Source organism: Entelurus aequoreus, linkage group LG13 (assembly GCF_033978785.1).
Source record: "Entelurus aequoreus isolate RoL-2023_Sb linkage group LG13, RoL_Eaeq_v1.1, whole genome shotgun sequence".
Taxonomy (NCBI): Eukaryota; Metazoa; Chordata; class Actinopteri; order Syngnathiformes; family Syngnathidae; genus Entelurus; species Entelurus aequoreus.
Genome location: NC_084743.1, coordinates 50,806,286 through 50,825,808, shown reverse-complemented (window position 1 = coordinate 50,825,808; position 19,523 = coordinate 50,806,286). Strand labels below are relative to the sequence as shown.

Sequence of the window (19,523 nt, the reverse complement as noted above, 5' to 3'; positions counted from 1 at the left end):
AATAATTGCCCAAGCCTGGGTCAAACTGTAATAGCTGCAAAAGGTGGACCGACATCATATTGAACCCTATGGGTTAGGAATGGGATGGCACTTCAAGTTCATAAGTGAGTCAAGGCAGGTGGCCAAATACTTTTGGCAATATAGTGTATTTCACTATAACTTCTATGGGAGGGAAGGGAGGAGGCTGGATGAGAAGGAGGGAGGGATTTGCGAAATCGCTCTCTTCCCTGTGACGTCAGTCGGTCCAGTCCCGGGCTGCACTGCCTGCCTGCCCGCTTCAGGTCCCGTCGGAGCAGCAGGAAGCACTCTACTTCACAGAGCACCGCGGATCCCGTGAAGGCACCACGCGGTCCAGTCTTCTCGCACATTCCACCAGCAAGGTGTCCTCACACAACTCGGAAGAGAGTGGGAAGCGAGGGGGAAAAAAAAGGCAAAGAGTGTAGAAAGAAGAAGACGGCGAAGGAGGAGAGAAAGAGACAAAATAAAGAGCAAAGAAGAAGAGGAGGTGTTCGCCGAGAAGATGCTGACTCCAGCCGGCTTCTTGGCTGCGGTCGTTCTGGGCTTGAGCGCGGCTCACTCCAAAGGTAGGAAATATCGCATCATTTTTTTTGAAAATATGTGAAGGGCAACTAAGCCTGTGTGGCGTGAATGCAAATATGTCCTTCTGATGCAGATACATGATGCTCCGTATTGCTCCTCCCTTTCTCACTTAGTTCACATAATACCAACAGGACTCTATGATCTACTGGGAATCAATACACAACAATACACGCGTCAATGTGTTTGTTATCAGTGTAGTTTCCAGGTGGCGTACATCATTCTGCACTGCATGTTACCATCAAAAACACCTCCCATGCAGACCAATCATCATTTTCAAGTACTTCCTAAGCATTATTATATTTCTAAAAACAAGTTTTTAAACCTTCAAATCGGGTTGTATTGTGCAGGTTGGCCCATTGAAGTGTTAGTGACATGATGTGGACCTTAATAGTACTTAAGAGTGGTCCTTTTATTTAACAGCAGCTCATCGTGTCTTTATTATTGCTCATTATTCTGACAGATATCTTTTTGCATTGCTTGAGCATTGGCTTGCATTTATTTGCAGCATCTATCTTTCTGAATTCTGTATCGAACTCTATTTGAACCACATATAAACTGTTGCAATGTTGTATGGTGTAACACAGGGATGTCCAAAGTGCGGCCCGGGGGCCATTTGCGGCCCGCAGGTAATTTTTTAACGGCCCCACGGCACATTCTAAAAATACGATTAAAAAAACAACAACAACATAAAAAGTAGTATAAAGAGTAAACAGGTGACAATAAAATGTTGCTATGTTGACTCTAATAACACTAAGCTGTCATGCAGGCTGAATTATTGACCTATTCAAGGCTCCAATTAGGTCACATTAAATATTCCACTTTGAGATATTTTTTGGGGAAAATGTTGGATATTTTGTGTTTGCCATATAAAAAAACATGTTTGTTTTTTTTAACAAAGGGCCTAAAATGAACAAACAAGGAACATAATAAACAACAATACAAGTTATAATTGACGGATAGATCTGAAGTTGATCTCGAGACTATTGTGTTAACAGTTTTAAAATAAAATTTTATTTATTTTTTAACACTTTACTGAGCAGGACCCTTTTGGATCCCCAATAATTTTAGTGGGACTTTTTTTTTTTTTAAGTGTCATTGCTCAAAAAATAACAATAAATTAAAATCAATGTTGTTATGAGTTATGTTATGAGCTCCAATTATTATATAATCTGAAATGTTCCACTTTAAAATTTTATTGGGGGAAAATATTTCATATTTTGTGTTTTTTCCATAAAAAACTGGGTTTTCTTTGACAAAAAGGGCATACAACTTAAATCTAAAAAAAAAAAAAAAACGTTATATTGACAGATATACCTACTGTTGATCTAGATATTTAAACTTTGAATAATAATAATAATAATAATACTAAATAATGACATTTATTTGTATTTTTTTTAACCTAAACCCTTTGGAGTCCCCGGTATCAAGCCTGAGTGGAGGCCTAAATGTATATTTTTTATACATATATTGTATTGGTTTTTAAATTAAAAATTATCAAAATGGCCCCCGCTTGCTTTGATTTTTCAGTGTGCGGCCCTCAGTGGAAAAAGTTTGGACACCCCTGGTGTAACACATAGCCCAGTTATCTTAAAAAACTAGAGGTTCTTCAGAAGAAAGTCATACGTGTTGTATCATGGGCAAACTTCAATGCTCCCTCAAATCCTATTTTTTTATGGGTACAATCTTCTGAAGCTCACGGAGTGCAACATATTCCACAGTGCTTGTATTATGTATAGTGTAGTATATGGATTAAATTCTAGAGTCTGCCAGCTCATTCCAGTGACCACTACTTCTCATAGACGTAACACTAGAAGTTAACGTTTATTAAGAGGGAAACATCGTCATCTAAAGTGTACAAGCTTTAGTATAGCCTGTAGAGGCCCGGTGATCCTGAATGAGATTGATAGCTTTATAAAAGAATCACAATTCTTTAAACATAAAAGCGTCTTAAACTAAACTTATTGCGACGTTATGCTTAGTAATTTTAACACACCCCTTATGGTTGAGGAAGTGGCAGAATTTTGGTCTTGACCTCTGTATGTATGATGAGATTATCGCAGATCTTCAAGATGCAACCTTTTAAGCAAATTTAAATAATATGATATTGAAACTGATTTGGTGGATTTAAAGATTAATTTTTTATTAATAAATGAAATTGTAAATGGGTATTTGGTGGGTAGATTTTGAAATGTATGGTATTGTATTGTATTTTGTATATTATATGATGATGTATATTTTAACTGTGGGTCCCTGTCCATAAGCTGTGTGCTTCTATGGATGACCTTTTTGCAGAACGGACTCTGATATTAACAAAAGAAACAATCATGAAATACAAAACTATGTCTATCTGTAAATACATAAATAAATAAATAAATAAATAAAACATAAACATCTCTACACTCTTGACTCAGTGGAATCAATTGGATGAGGAAATCAAACCAAGAAATAACATCATTCAATACAAAAAATTACAATAAGAGGACACGTAAAATATATTGATTTGTGAATGGAATTAAATATGATATCTATCCTGTTAGTATACTTAATTTGTCAAGTATTGTATTGATGTCTAAGAAACATGCTCTCTTTCGGATACAGACCATTGTTTATTTTTTAATTATCTTTAATATTAATATTGTTTGTATGCAAATGAAGATATGGTATTGGTGATGCTTTTTTATTTGGTATGTGTAGATAGTTTGTTTTGTTTGAAATAAATCGGAGAGTGACAGAAAGTAATCGATAGTTTTATCATAAAATATTTTTTGTGAGACTGTGGAAAATATTGTGTGACATTTTAAGAAGGTTTTAAAACCCATTCCGGTTGTGGTTAGATGAAAAAAGCTGTCACATCATTTGAGGTATTATTTAAATGAAGGTTGAATTGATTCTTTGTGATAATTACTGGCTTTTGTGAGTTTGGATTTTTCTTGAGTTACAGGTCAAATCAATCATGTGGCCATTTGGGGTCTTTTTAGAACCACAGTAAAAATTTAGCTGCCATGTTTGAAAAAGATCTCGATACAGAGTAGGAATAGGGTCTTTCACATTTGAATTGATACAGTACCAAATACAGGTACCTGAAAATTGATATAGGTGTTGTTTATGCAAAAAATAATAATTTAACACTGAGCTGTGCTGTCCAATTGTTATCTTGTTTTCTTACACTTTTGAGTCTCATTTGAAAGTATTATATAGTAGACTTTGCATGCAGTTGCAATTCCAAGATGTTAGATGGCAGTAGTGCATATACTATGTTCTGTTGCCTTAACCAGGAAGTAGTCTTTGTCATTAAGTTGAATGTCCCAGCCTTTTCTTTTGTTGAGTCTTACAAAGTGTTTAAACTGTAAATATTTTACTTATTACACAACCGCTGTTCGATCATAACATGCATCTTAGTTGTAGTTTTGAGTTTGGATGTGTTGAAATCGCCAAGTGAACTTGCTAATACTAATTGGTAGCATGTATATTGCAAATCCAATGTAAATTAGCATAGAGCTAGCACATTTTGAAAAGTGGAACCTTGCTGTACTTCTGAGTGCCTTCTCCTTGCTTTGTAGGCATGGATAATTGCAGTGTTTCCCACACATTCATTTATTTGTGGCGGCACGCCACGAAAGAATTACGTCCGCCACAAATAAAAAGCATTGAAGAAAAAAAAGAAAAGAAAAAAAAAGTGTCCTGTACAGCTTCTCAGGCAAATCATATAGTTGATGTAGATGCCCTTATAGGCTGTTCAGATTTACTTTACAAAAGAGAAGTGTAGGATACTTCTCTTGTTGCCTTATTTGTATTTGACCACTACTGTTTTCTGTTTATTTGTTACTGACTGTGGCAGGACACCTCTGCCTCTGTTTCACTTTATGTTGCTGGTAAATAATATGGTTGTAGTAGTAGGCTAATGTTAAATTATTTAGTATGCACTAATTCAAGGGGCAGAGCTTTAAGAGACATTTTAGCTTTTATATTTTAGAAGATATATTTTTTGTAAAAACCACAATTAATAAATATATTTCAGTGAATAACTTATTGTTCAAATCTGTATATAAATATGAACATAAAGTGTTGTAATTATATTGTAAAATGGATGGATAGATGGATGGACGTTTAAAACAAAACTGTTATTATTAATTAGTAAGTATACATTTTTTGAGCCTTTTTAGAGAAAATCATATCATTGTAGTAAATTATGCAAATTACTCGATGATGTCATGGTGACCACGCCCATAACTACACCCATAGCCACGCCCCCACCACCACAGGTATCTTGGCAGTGTATGGGAAACACTGAATTGTAATATTACTTAGAAGAGGCAGTCGGGTTGAGTTCGCTTTGAGTGCTTGACTGGTTGTTTCCTGGTCAGGTGTTTGAGTCTGCAACCGTCCGTGTCTTCACAAGCAAGGTATGGAAATATGGCACCGTTTAATTTTGCAGAAATCGGATGTAGCGACGAACTTCGATCAGCACCTCTAAAAGTACCGAATTCGGTAACCATCTCTAATACAGAGTGCCTTAAATTGAGTTTAATTATGTCATTTTATACATGTAACATGCAAATTAAACATCAATGTGAATTGTCAACACACTGATTTAATATACTGCTGCAATTAGCTAATTAGAATTTCAATATCTTGCAACAAATAATCCCCACAGCCACAGATATGTGATAATGACACTCAGATGTCATAAATGCGTGCCATACTGTTGGCAGCCTCGCTTCATTGCTGAGCTAATTTTAGGCCTACCAATGTCCCCCAATGCAGCATGTCTGCTCAATTCTCTCATGAGCCTGGCATTGTGCCGTGGGTAAATGTGGCAACAGGTTCTTGCTAATCAACTCCCTGCAGACTGAGCCTGGCTTTTGCACAGAAAAATAATAAGGTGACACCTGTCAGTTTAGTCTGGCTGTACCGGTACACAATGAGTGTGTGAAGATGTCATCCTTGGTGCCCTGTGACACAGGAAAGAGCCTTCCTGCTGGTGCAGTCGCACTTGAATGAAAACATATGGAAGGTTACCTTCTGCAGGCCTTGACCTGGCTAGGGTTCAAGGGTTCGGCCTCATGTGTGCATCCACTGAACAAGTGGCCATAGAATACAATTGTTATGTTTTGAACCACCATATGCTGCTTTTTATAAAGTGCCAGGCCAACAGCAAGGTCATTTATTCATATAAAGCAAATATAGTCATCCAGAAAGTATTCACAGTGCTTCACTTTTCCCACATTTTTGGTATGTTACAGCCATATTCCAAAATGGAATAAGTAAATTTTTTCCCTTAAAATTCTACACACAACAATCATCAATGACAATGTGAAAAGTGTTTTTTTTATAATTGATCCAAAAAAAAAAGAAAAAAGTACATGTATTTGCAGCAATGTACAGAGACATCCTGGATGGAAACCAATACTTACCATCCAACCTGATGGAGCTTGAGAGGTGCTGCAGAGAGGAATGGGCAAAACTGCCCAAAGATAGGTGTGCCAAGCTTGTAGCATCGTATTCAAAAATAATTGAGGTAGTAACTGCTGCCAAAGATGTATCAACAAAGTATTAAGCAAAGGCTCTGAATACTTACGTACATGTGATTTTTTTTAGGTTGAATACATTTGCTAATTATTAAAAAAAAGAAACATTTACATTGTCACTATGGGGTATTGTCTGTAGTAATTTGAGGACAAAAATGAATTTATTCCATTTCGAAATAAGGCTGTAACATAACAAAATGCGGAAAATGTGAAGCACTGTGAATACTTTCTGGACGCACTGTATACTGTACCTTCTTTTTCTGGATTTTAACATTTGGACCCGTGCAAAACCTGAAGACTGTTTGGACAAATGTAATTGATAGGGATGTAACAATTTGTTTTAACAGAGTCTTATACAATTCTGAGGTTGCCGATACAATATTAGTCAATTCAGAACGATAAGTTCTGAAACGAGTCTATGAGTTAAAATCGATTCAGTAACTTTTTAGCAAAAAACATTGACCAGTGTGACTTTGAAATAAATACTAGATACTAGGGGAGTAACGGTACACAAAAATGTTGGTTCGGTACGTACCTCGGTTTAGAGGTCACGATTCGGTTAATTTTCGGTACAGTAAGAAAACAACAAAATATACATTTTTGGGTTATTTATTTACCAAATTTGCAAAATTTGATTTGAAGTAATTGGAACCTTGGATAGGTCAATAATTCATAATAACATTGATTTTGATTCAATATTATGTTTTGAGCAATGACAGTTTGAAAGAAAAAAAAACACCTTTTTTTTTTTTAGTCAACATTGCAACTTTTTCTAAATTACATTTAACCTTTAAGCTTTTTTATTTCACTTTTGTTATGTTTTTGTTTATTTTAATAGTATTTTTAGAATGTGCAGTGGGCCTTTAAAACATTAGCTGTGGGCCGCAAATGGCATCTGGGGCACACTTTTGACATCCCTGCTATAGATTATAAAAAATTAAATCTGATAAATCTATGGATAAAAAGCAGAGCCTGGCGACGCATCCGCGTTTATCATGACTCTCTCGCTCTCTCTGTCTCTTCCCCTCCCTCACAAACGCTGCTGCGCGCACAATTTGTTTTGTTTTTAACCCCTTCTTAACCCTGAACGTACATTGAAAATACACGCAACCCTAACTCAAAATGCCGGACATATGAGGCATTTAAGAAACTCCGCCCTGACAGCTCCGCAAAAGAGGACCTGTCCGGTGAAAAGAGGACGTATGGTTAGTCTATCATAGCCCGTTAGCTGCTAGCATGCGTGTGTTGTGCTTCGGTGTGCATTGTTTACACAAAGTGTGTTACGCTACTTAATATGTCCGTGTGGAAACTCGTTCGGTACACCTCCAAACCGAACCGGAACTCCCGTACCGAAACGGTTCAATGCAAATACACGTTCTGTACCGTTACACCCCTACTAGATACTGGACACTGAAGATGAAGTTTCCTATATTCCTGTTATTTCTTGTAAGGGAATTAGGTAAAAATGAATTATGGATACAAACAAGCATAGCTTGTAACAAACAACAATTAATTGCCAATGTATTCAAATCTCATTTGAATGAAGTGCAACTAATACTTCAGATTGAATTAACAAGAGGACACTTTTTCTGCTCTCATTTTAAATATTAAAGACATTTTCATTAAAAGGAAACCAACATTTTAACAGTAGATTTTAGCTGATACTTTTGCTGGTTTTTTTTTTGTTTTTTTTAACATAAAATTAATACAATAGTAATAATAAAAATGAAGTGCAAACAATGTCTCTTCAGGTTGAATTAACAGTAAGTTTACTTGAGAAATTGAATGCAACCAAATATTTTCAGATTAAAGGAGCAGTGGTTTGACCTGCTGCTACTCTCATTAAAAAAAAACAAAAAAAAAACGTTACGGTTACCGAGGAAAGTCATAACACATGCAAACGCCACAACCCAACAACATAAACTCACAACACAACAAATATAAGCCAAAACTCAATATAAAGACACACTGATGGACCAAGTTGCTTAAGCGTAAAGTTGCAAACAATGTAGTGAACAAAGTTGGAAAACTAAGTGAAGTGTGAACACTTTTTTCTGTCAGATTTATTTTTTCAGATTTGTTTCCCTACTTTTTAAATAAACCAATAAATACAAAAGACAGAGATAATTCAAAAGTAGTTTTGCTTGTATTTTATCAAAAACTAGTTGTTTGAAATAACACTGCTATCTCACTCTTATCAAAATTCAAATATGTATAATATTGTTCTTTTAGAGCAGATATAAATTTAACTTTTTATGCAATAATTTTCAGAGAACTAAATGAACAGCCTCCTCTGGAAGGAAATACTTCCGTCTTGAATAAAATGTTTCTGTAAACAAAAATGTTGCATTGCATGCAAATGAGTTAAATCCATTAAATCAATAAAGATATACCAATAATCAATAAATAGTAATAAAATCAATCAGATCAATAAAGTGCAAATTTAAAACTTTTTTCCTGAATAAAATAATGATTTAACAAAACATGTGGTATTGTATATTGTATGCAAATAAATATTTAAGTAAAACATTGAGAGGACTATAGTTTAGTATTAAGTGGATAAACACAGGCTTTTCCATGAAATATCCTTGGCTCCTTGTTAGTGTGCACTCATGTTAAAGACAATGTACATTTCATTGCACATGTAATATATCATTATATTGGTCATTGGGGATGGTGTGGCTCGGTTGGTAGAGCGGCTTTGCCAGTAACCTGAGGGTTCCTAGTTTGATCCCCAGCTTCCGCCATCCTAGGGCGTCCTTGACCAAGACACTTCACCCTGTGGTTAGGGCCTCCTGCCATCAGTGTGTAAAAGTGTGTGTGAACGAGTGAATATGGAAATAGTGTCAAAGTGCTTTGAGTACCTTGAAGGTAGAAAAGCGCTATACAAGTATAACCAATTTACCATTAAATGCGTTATAATTCAAGGAGAATTTTGCAGCAGCACATGGGCGCACGATCTGTCCAGTTTGGATGTGCTCCTTTTCTCATCATCCATGCTACCATGTGTAAATGATTCTGCCACGGTAAGCTGCTTTAAAGCGAGAGTTTGTTGTTGTGCGGTCTTGTTTGCATCGCAGAGAGTTGCTTTTGATTTCCGCACTCGGCTCGATGCTGTTTCAGATGCAGGAATAAGTTTGTTGTGCTGTTGCCTTTTTAAAAGAGACTTTGCAACATGCAGCCATATGTTCCACGCCTGTTGCCCCAATTGACAACACTTTTCCTTTCTTTGGGACAAGCGTCTCCCTCTCGTTAGCATTAGCATTAGCCATGTTTTGCCCAGCTTGCGGATCTCCGCTAAGGAAATAGGGGGCGGGTGAGGAGTACAGAAGCTCACATTGGCAACAACTATGCAGGGGGAACAGGAGAAAAATTAAATTTTTTTGTTTTTAAAATTGTCTGCAACAAAAAACTTGGATATAACGATACAATTAATAAGTCACCCAGTCCCACTTTAATGTTATCCTTTTGTTGTGTTTGTATTTGTTGTGACAAGATAATACTTTATATTTATAATGCAAGTATTCCCTTTAAAAGCAATACACTTTTATTTCTCATTTGTAGTTTTTACCAATGTATTTGGAAGGTCAATAACTTTTGATAATCCTACATACAAAACCCAAAACCAGTGAAGTTGGCACGTTGTGTAAATCGTAAATAAAAACAGAATACAATGATATGCAAATCCTTTTCAACTTATATTTAATGGAATGCACTGCAAAGATAAGATATTTAATGTTCGAACTGAGAAACTTAATTTTTTTTTTCAAATAATCATTAACTTAGAATTGATTGGCAGCAACACATTGCAAAAAAGTTGGCTCAGGGGCATTTTTACCACTGTGTTACATGGCCTTCCCTTAAACAACACTCAGTAAGCGTTTGGGAACTGAAGAGACCAATTTTTGAAGCTTTTCAGGTGGAATTCTTTCCCATTCTTGCTTGATGTACAGCTTAAGTTGTTCAACAGTTCGGGGTCTCCGTTGTTGTATTTTACGCTTCATAATGCGGCACACATTTTCAATGGGAGACAGGTCTGGACTACAGGCAGGCCAGTCTAGTACCCGCACTCTTTTACTACGAAGTCACGCTGTTGTAACACGTGCAGAAGGTGGCTGGGCATTGTCTTGCTGAAATAAGCAGGGGCGTCCATGAAAAAGACGTTGCTTGGATGGCAACATATGTTGCTCCAAAATCTGTATGTACCTTTCAGCATTAATGGTGCCTTCACAGATGTGGAAGTTACCCATGCCTTGGGCACTAATACACCCCCATACCATCACAGATGCTGGCTTTTGAACTTTGCGCCTAGAACAATCCGGATGGTTCTTTTCCTCTTTGTTCCGGAGGACACGACGTCCACACTTTTCCACTTTGCATCAGTCCCTCTTAGATGAGCTCTGGCTCATCGAAGCCGGCGGCGTTTCTGGGTGTTGTTGATGAATGGCTTTGGCCTTGCATAGTAGAGTTTTAACTTGCACTTACAGATGTAGCGACAAACTGTAATTACTGACAGTGGTTTTCTGAAGTGTTTCTGAGCCCGTGTGGTGATATCCTTTACACACTGTCGGTTTTTAATGCAGTACCGTCTGAGGGATCGAAAGTCACGGGCATTCCATGTTGGTTTTCGACCTTGCTGCACATAAGCAGCAAGGCCGAAACCTTTTGATGATATTACGGACCGTAGATGATTAAATCCCTAAATTCCTTGCAAGAGCTCGTTGAGAAATGTTGTTTCTTAAACTGTTCGACAATTTGCTCACACATTTGTTCACAAAGTGGTGACCCTCGCCCCATCCTTGTTTGTGAATGACGGAGCATTACATGGAAGCTGCTTTTATACCCAATCATGGCACCCACCTGTGCCCAATTAGCCTGTTCACCTGTGGGATGTTCCAAATAAGTGTTTGATGAGCATTCCTAAACTATCTCAGTCTTGTTTGCCACTTGTGCCAGCTTTTTTGAAACATGTTGCAAGCATCAAATTCCAAATTAGCTAATATTTGCAAAAAATAACAAAGTTTACCAATTCGAACGTTAATTGTCTTGTCTTTGCAGTGTATTCAATTGAATATAGGTTGAAAAAGATTTGCAAATCATTGTATTCTGTTTTTATTTACGATTTACACAACGTGCCAACTTCACTGGTTTTGGGTTATGTAAATAAACAAACAAACATAAAATGGATTCTCTCTGTTAGCAAAAAATTGCACTTCAACAAATATTAAACATCTTGATGTGCAGTTTTTTTTTTACCCAGGTTGAAAACATTTGTTTTGTTGTTATTTTTTTTGGTTGCCATTACTTTCCAACAAATTTTCATTAGTCCATATTGCAGCAGTACAGATCTTGCTCATTCGGTTTGAAGCCAAAGTATTTTGACAACGGGATATTTGACTTTGCAATTATCGTGTTTCTTTCTATTTTTTGTTTACTCACAGTGACAAAGATTGTGGATGAAGGTCAAGCTCCCTTCATTCATTTACTTCTGCTATTGAACAAACACACTCCGGTGCTGAGAGCGATGGCCTGAGCGAATCCTTTTGCACCATGTTTGGAAGCAAGAAACAAAGAAAACACACGGACATGCTCATTTATTCATGCTGGTAGGATTATGGAGTTGATTTACATTTATTCTTCGAATTTATTGATTATTGGCCTGGCCTATTTTTCGTGTGATCCGGATGATTTCTACTAAGTTACCTTACGTTTAGGTTACTTCTCTATGATCCGCCTCCATTCACAGACAAAGAGAGTGGTTGACAGACAAGAATGTTCCCTTGGTTTATTTAATTCTGCTGGAGATGGTGCTTTTCTGGTTGCCAACAGAGGGTTTCGGATTTTACCGTGATTCCCACAATGCATTGCCAGTAGCCATATTAGTAGACTTTGTATTCACGCTCATTGTTGCTGATCATTCATCCAGTAATTCTCATAATGCCGATGATGTGTGTGATTGTCAACTGCCACAATCAAGGTTTGAGAGATATTACTTGCTTTTATCGCATTCCTAAGGGAATTTCTGGACAGACGTAAGCGGCTGAAAAGAAGAGAGAACGGCAAAGGTGAGCATGAATTGCTGCAATCAAACGTGCTATGACGGCATTGTGTTTGTTCAGATAATTTCCTTTCAGGTATATAAGACAATTTTGTAAGTAAAATGAATCTAACATAAATGACAGCCCCACTTTGCATTAACTTGATGTCTTTGGTCAAAGAAATTTGTGAGCAGTTGTCTTGATAATGGATACTGTACTCACTTCTCTCGTCCGGACTGCATCCGCCACATAAAACAAAACTGAAGCGACACGAGAACAACATTCTCCCAATCCTGCTTTACAGTCACAGTGTTCTGAGATGACCTTAGATTGGTTATCCGTGATTATTCAGGGTGTCAAACTTGGCTCGGATCATTTCTGCCAGTGCATGACTCTGGCCTTGACGACACAATGTCCACCCATCCACAAACAAACCGGCCATAGGCCATAGGCTCTGGGGACGGCGTGGCGTGGTTGGGAGAGTGGCCGTGCCAGCAACCTGAGGGTTCCTGGTTCAATCCCCACCTTCTACCAACCTCGTCACGTCCGCTGTTTCCTTGAGCAAGACACTTCACCCTTGCTCCGGATGGGTCGTGGTTAGGGCTTTGCATGGCAGCTCCCACCATCAGTGTGTGAATGTGTGTGTGGATGTGGAAATAGTGTCAAAGCGCTTTGAGTACCTTGAAGGTAGAAAAGCGCTATACAAGTATACCCATTTACCATTACCATTTACTCGTATAAGTCCTTTAAAGAGTAAAATGGACTGGGTTGGAAAATTAGGTATTTCACAAAGTCCGGGTATGAAACCTCAAAGAGGATGTCGCGGTCTTTGCTCCACTCAGACTTGTCGATCTGGTAAGGATCCTCACATCCAATTACGGCTGTTTTCTCCTTATAAGGAAGAAGGGACTTCTTATCTAATGACTCACAGTATTTTCTGATCGTATCACAGCCGAAGCAATGTTATTTTCCACGAATTAGTTCGGAAATATTACCTACAGCGCTATCATGAACGACGACGCTTGCCTTTCAATATGGCATTGAGGGATAATTTAGCCAAAAATCGGAAGCCCTCTAAAAAGAAACAGCTGCACCCCACAGTTCCCTCAACCCCAGTGAAAGGGCAACATTGAGAACAAAACAGGATATGGAGGGACACAAAAAGAACAAAATGGGATAAAACATAAATAACTACACAAAAACATCTATCAGTCATGAGGAATATGACATTTAGCAAGAAACACGTTGTAGTAAACTACAAACTTTAATCTCCCGCAGGGCTGGGAATCGTTCCCTGAATTCATAGAAATTACAGCCAAAATTGTGTTTTTAATACCGAATGTGGTGACGGGTGCATGCAAGGCAGTTTTCCCGATAACTGTTTAAGAGCCGCTACTCGTGTCATTTTCTGTTTAGCCACCATTTCGTTCCAGGAAAGCAAGGACGCGCAACCTCTTTTAATCGCTGTCACCCCGCAGTCATCCTTTTAAAGTCGGCTTGCGTGTCTAAATGTGTGTGTATCCACTTAGTACGCACTTCAGAGTTGTCAGCAATCAGAGCCTCAACTGCTAACGTCCCTCGCTGTGCTTGTGAGTGTGTGTAGGTGTGTGTTTGGCCACGCACATGCGGGAGATTGGCAGACTGCAGCCAACATGTTGACAGCCACCCATGTATGCAAGAAAAGGAGGTGAAGTTGCAATACACTTAATATTGCCCTGCAGATACATTCCGCGACTTAGACGTCCTCACCTGGAGAGACCGTGTCGTTGTTTCGTTCAACGGGAAAAATCATCAGGCATCCAAGCAGAAAGCTCTGTAGAGTTTCTGCCAGTGTTGCCTGGAGCCACACTTTTGTGTAATTCGAAGCAATATAAACTTTGAATATAGATAGCTCATTATCGACACAGTGTATTTTAATTCAGCTTCCCACTGGTTTTCTTTGTGGTGAAACCGTTTTGCTGCTTCATTATGTCCAGATAAACATAAAGAGAGCCTCTCTACCGCCAGTCTACATGTAAACAACTACCAGTTTTAATAAGCTTTGGACTATGACTGTAGTGTGTTGTCTAGTGAAAAGCAGAATTAATTGACATGGATTTTATAGTTTTTCATTTAAATACCGTAAATTCCGGACTAGGGTTGTACGGTATACGGGTATTAGTATAGTACAGCGATACTAATGATTCATATTCGTTACTATACCGCCTCTGAAAAGACCCGGTCCACCATCCCCCCCGTGCCCCCGTCATCGTCATGTCGTATCATTGCTGGTTTTCGAGCAGACGAGCATGTTCGGTAGCGCACAATCACGACGTACTTACAAGCAGACACAGTGTGTAGACAGGAAAGGGTGAACGGACGCATTTTGGCTTAAAAACTAACGATAAAGAGGAAGTTATAACACTGAAACGCCCTCAGGAAGAGGTGCTTTAAAACATGGCTAGCTCGCTAGCGGCTTAAGTTCAGCCGCAGTCTGCAGTGTTAGTTACTTCTAAATCACTAATACTCGCCTCCATGGCGACAAATAAAGTAAGTTTGTTCCAGGTATCATCCCTGCAGGACGAGGAATAGCTAAACATGCTTCACTACACACTGTAGCTCACCGGCGTCAAAATGTAAACAAACGCCATGGGTGGATCTACACCTGACATCCACTGTAATGATACCAAAGTGCAGGAGCGTATCTAGTCGCAGTGTTTCCCCCGGAAAATGTGTTAGTTAGGGGTGGGTGGGTGTAAGGAACAGTGTAACCTGTCGCCATCACGTCTCCACCTCATCGCTGCCACCACAGCCTAGGGGGGCAATAAACTACAGACTGTGGTGAAGTAGGCCGGCTTCGTCGCGTGAAGAAGCCTACAATTTTTGGTTGTGTTTTCTGCTCCATTTGCTGAATGGCGATACATATATCTCGATATTTTTTACGTAAAGTAAAAACAGAACACAAAACCGTCCTACTTACCTACAGTCCTACTTACCTGAGATACTAAGTATGTCATTATTATGACTTAGTAAGTCAATATTTTGACTTAGTAATTTACTAAGTCAAAATAATGACAAAATAATGACTTACTAAGTCAAAATGATGACTTACTAAGTCAAATTAATAAGCGTTTGCAATAAGCGTTTGCAATAAGTGTTTGAAACAAAGAGTTAAAAGTGGGGCCACATGCTGACATTTGCTCAACTCATCATCCTTAATTTATTACAGCATTTGGGAAGCCTGTAGTTGATTTTTATTATGTAAATGTTATATTTTTATCAACATGTGATAGCAGGTACCCTGCCATTCAAAACTAGGCTGCTACATTACTAATGATTAATGTAACTATAGCTGAAAAAATAGTACACAAGCAATAGGAGAGACTATTTATTCCTGAACACCTTTTTGATGCTGTTACATTATTATATAAACAATCAGAGACAGCTTCAGGAAACTCTTAATTTAACATAATGTCCTTTTTTGCTGCTTCAACACAGCTCAATCAACACAGAAAAAGGTCAAGTGAAATAACTTAGTTGTTAACTGTAGGTCAATAATGCTTGTCTTTCTCTCAGACAGACAGGGCTTTTCTGTCCGTTGCATGTGGGGCGCACACACACACACACACACACACACACACACACACACACACACACACACACACACACACACACACACACACACACACACACATACACACACACACACACACCCACATACATGCACACACACACACACACGCACACACACATACACACACGCACACACACGCACGTACGCGTGCACACGTGCACACACACGCACACACCGCACAGTGAGCTAACGTTACGCTAAAAGCTAATTAGCCTTCACCTCAAGGACTGCCGCTTATGTTTCTAGAACGTCAACGGGCTCATAGTGATGTTACTAGTAAGATAATGGGATGGCGTGGCGAAGTTGGTAGAGTGGCCGTGCCAGCAATCGGAGGGTTGCTGGTTACTGGGGTTCAATCCCCACCGTCTACCATCCTAGTCACGTCCGTTGTGTCCTTGGGCAAGACACTTCACCCTTGCTTCTGATGGGTGCTGGTTAGTGCCTTGCATGGCAGCTCCCGCCATCAGTGTGTGAATGTGTGTGTGAATGGGTGAATGGAAATACTGTCAAAGCGCTTTGAGTACCTTGAAGGTAGAAAAGCGCTATACAAGTATAACCCATTTATTATTTATAGGACTGGGAGGTGTTTATTATAATTTGTGGAGAGTCCCCTGCCTTACACTTACCTGTTAAACACCTATCTGCTCACCTGAACGTCTCTCCTCTCTGCCTGCCTGAGCACTGACTCCATGCACTCTGAATACGCACTGTTGATTTGCTGTTACATGCGCTCTGAATACGCACTGCTGATTGGCTGTCACCGCTCTGCGTGTAACCAATCAGATGATTCTGTGGGTGGGACAATGCTTGGGTGCACCAGCAGCACAGCAGAGAGACGTACTGACAGGGCTTCTTAAGACGTTAGTTTAGGCCAGGGGTCGGCAACCCGCGGCTCCGGAGCCGCATGCGGCTCAGCTGCATACTTGCCGAACCCCCCGATTTTCCCAGGAGACTTATGGATCTCAGTGCCTCTCCTAGAAAACTCCCAGGGCAAATATAATCCTATTTTCACTCTAATTACTAAATTAAGGGCGTGCCCTAATTGCACTGCAGTAATTGTCCTCTATAGCATTTACAAACAGCGTGCCAGCCCGGCCACATGTTGTATGTAGCTTTTACTTGCACATGTAAGTGCCAGCAAGGCATACTTAGTCATCAGCCACGCAGCTTACACTGACGGTTGCCGTATAAAACAACTTTAACACTGTTACGTTACAAATATGTGCCACACTGTGAACCCACACCAAAAAATAATGAAAAACACATTTCTGGAGAACATCCGCACCGTAACACAACATAAACACAACACAACCAATACCCAGAATCCCATGCAGCCCTAACTCTTCCGGTCTAGATTATACACCCCCGCTACCACCAAACCCCCCCACACATCAACCCCCCTCCCCTCCCTGCGTCGGTTGAGCGGAAGAGTTAGGGCTGCATGGGATTCTGGGTATTTGTTGTGTTGTGTTTATGTTGTGTTACAGTGCAGATGTTCTCCAGAAATGTGTTTGTCATTCTTTTTTGGTGTGGGTTCAAAGTGTGGCGCATATTTGTAACGTAACAGTGTTAAAGTTGTTTTATACGGCTACTGTCAGTGTAAGCTGTGTGGCTGTTGAACTTGTACGCCTTGCTGTCACTGACACTTACGCGAGCAAGCTGAAGCTGCATTCTACATGTGGTCGAGCAGGTACACTGTTTGGGCAGGCTGTAGAGGGCGCCAAATGCAGTGCCATCACGCCATGATATTCGGGAGTCTCCCGGAAATAATGAGAGGGTTGGCAAGTATGACGCTATCAAGCGCCATTCATTCAAAACTTGCGGGCCGCACTAACATCAAATTTCCATATTAAGGTGCGTGCCGGTGCGTGTGTCTGAGACCCCTGGTTAACATAGCACAAAGCAATTTAAGCTTTGTATGCGGTATTTTTCATTTTAAATTAAATTTTTTTTTTTTGTGGCTCCCATTATTTTCTTTAATTTGTGAAACTTGCCAAAATGGCTCTTTGAGTGGTAAAGGTTGCGACCCCTGGTTTAGGCGGTGGCTCTTTGTTGTTAAGGCGGCCCCCTTAACAAGAAAGCGTTGCGGGAAACCCTGAGTCGATACTACTATGATTACGTCGATATTTTTTGGCATCACAACTTCTTCTTTTGTTTTTGTTTTTATTTATATTATGTTTTATAAACTCAGGAAATATGTCCCTGGACACATGAGGACTTTGAATATGACCAATGTATGGTCCTGTAATGACTGGGTATCAGACTGATACCCAAATTTGTGGTATCATCCAAAACTAATCCAAACAACATCCAAACAACAGAATAATAAGTGATCATTACATTTTAACAGAAGTGTAGATAGAATATGTTAAAAGAGAAAGTACGCAGATTTTAATAGTAAATGAACAAGTAGATTAATAATTCATTTTCTACCACTTGTTCTTAATAATTTTGACAAAATAATAGAATGGAAAATGACACAATATGTTACTGCATATGTCAACAAACTAAATTAGGAGCCTTTGTTTGCTTACTTACTAATAAAAGACAAGATATCTTGTATGTTCACTATTTTATTTAAGGACAAACTTGCAATAAGAAACATATGTTTAATGTACCCTAAGATTTTTTGTTAAAATAAAGCCAATAATGCACTTTTTTGTGGTCCCCTTTTTTAGAAAAGTAGTGAAAAGTAATAATACAATACAATACAATAATCGTCCATAGCGTTATTACCTGTATAGATTTGTCACGCATCACTCCAAGCAAAGTAGTTCTACAACGTAACTATAACTTACTAAACCGTCTAATGTGTGATGTCCGTAGGAGCATTTTCATGCATATTTGTACGTGCTATCGAAATGTAATGAAGCTAGCGTCGTTAGCATGAGCTAATATGCTGACACGTTTTCAAGTGTCTGTCTTAGCATTATCAATTTACAATGGCATTCTTTTTGTATTGTTTTAGTTTCACATATTCCTCATTAAATTGACCAAAACATCACATTGGAGTTATTAAGTCTGTTTATCTGATTGGAGAGCGAGCTTCCACCTTGAGTGGGTCCATGACAATGACTTTTGTTTTGTGTGATCAGCCGTTTTACTGCCGTGTTACAGTCACCGTTTGGAAACATTTAAGGTATGTAAATAAACATTTACAAAATCTTTCTGTGTAAATTACTAATTTCACAACGTATACATCTGCGGCTGATAGTCCGGTGAGGTTAATACATGAAAACATATTTTTTTCTTCTAAAAGTTAGTGGTTGGGGCTTTTATATCGGTGAACTTTTTTGCCCAGAAAATACAATACATTACATGACTACTATGTGTGTGTACAATATGTGTTGAACCTAGTGTATTTTAGAGCATATGGAAAAGAGGGTGGCATCACGGCGCTATCATCTTTCCTCATTGCAAAGTGTACTACAGGGGTGCATCATAAATCCTCCAACAAGGCTGTGTCACAAGATGTGGGCCAAATCCTTTGCAGCCAGACAGGCCAGGCTTTGCGATATGGAGGAACATCACAGATATTTAATAACGCAGCTTTGCCCTACGCTTTCTAAGCTCTACTCATCATGCTACTGCCGCATGCTGTTTGAGTAGCCGAAGGGCTTGATGGTTGCCGTGATGGAAGGAGGCCAAGCCACTGATCCAAGGCCAGTTTCACAGACGTCCTCGATAAACAGTGGAGGGAAAAAGTGAGCTATGAAGATGATACATGGCGTCATGAGAATGAGC

General features: G+C 39.0%; 1 protein-coding gene across 1 annotated transcript in view; it reads left to right on the top strand.

Annotated features, from left to right (window-relative positions):
* Positions 1-303: 303 nt before the first annotated feature.
* The window catches only part of LOC133663476 (calsyntenin-2-like), a 722,813-nt gene continuing 703,593 nt past the window's right edge, over positions 304-19,523 (top strand). The window contains exon 1 of the mRNA XM_062067961.1: positions 304-584. Coding sequence (XP_061923945.1) covers positions 521-584 — 64 coding nt within the window. The 5' untranslated portion in view covers positions 304-520. The remainder of the gene's footprint in view (positions 585-19,523) is intronic.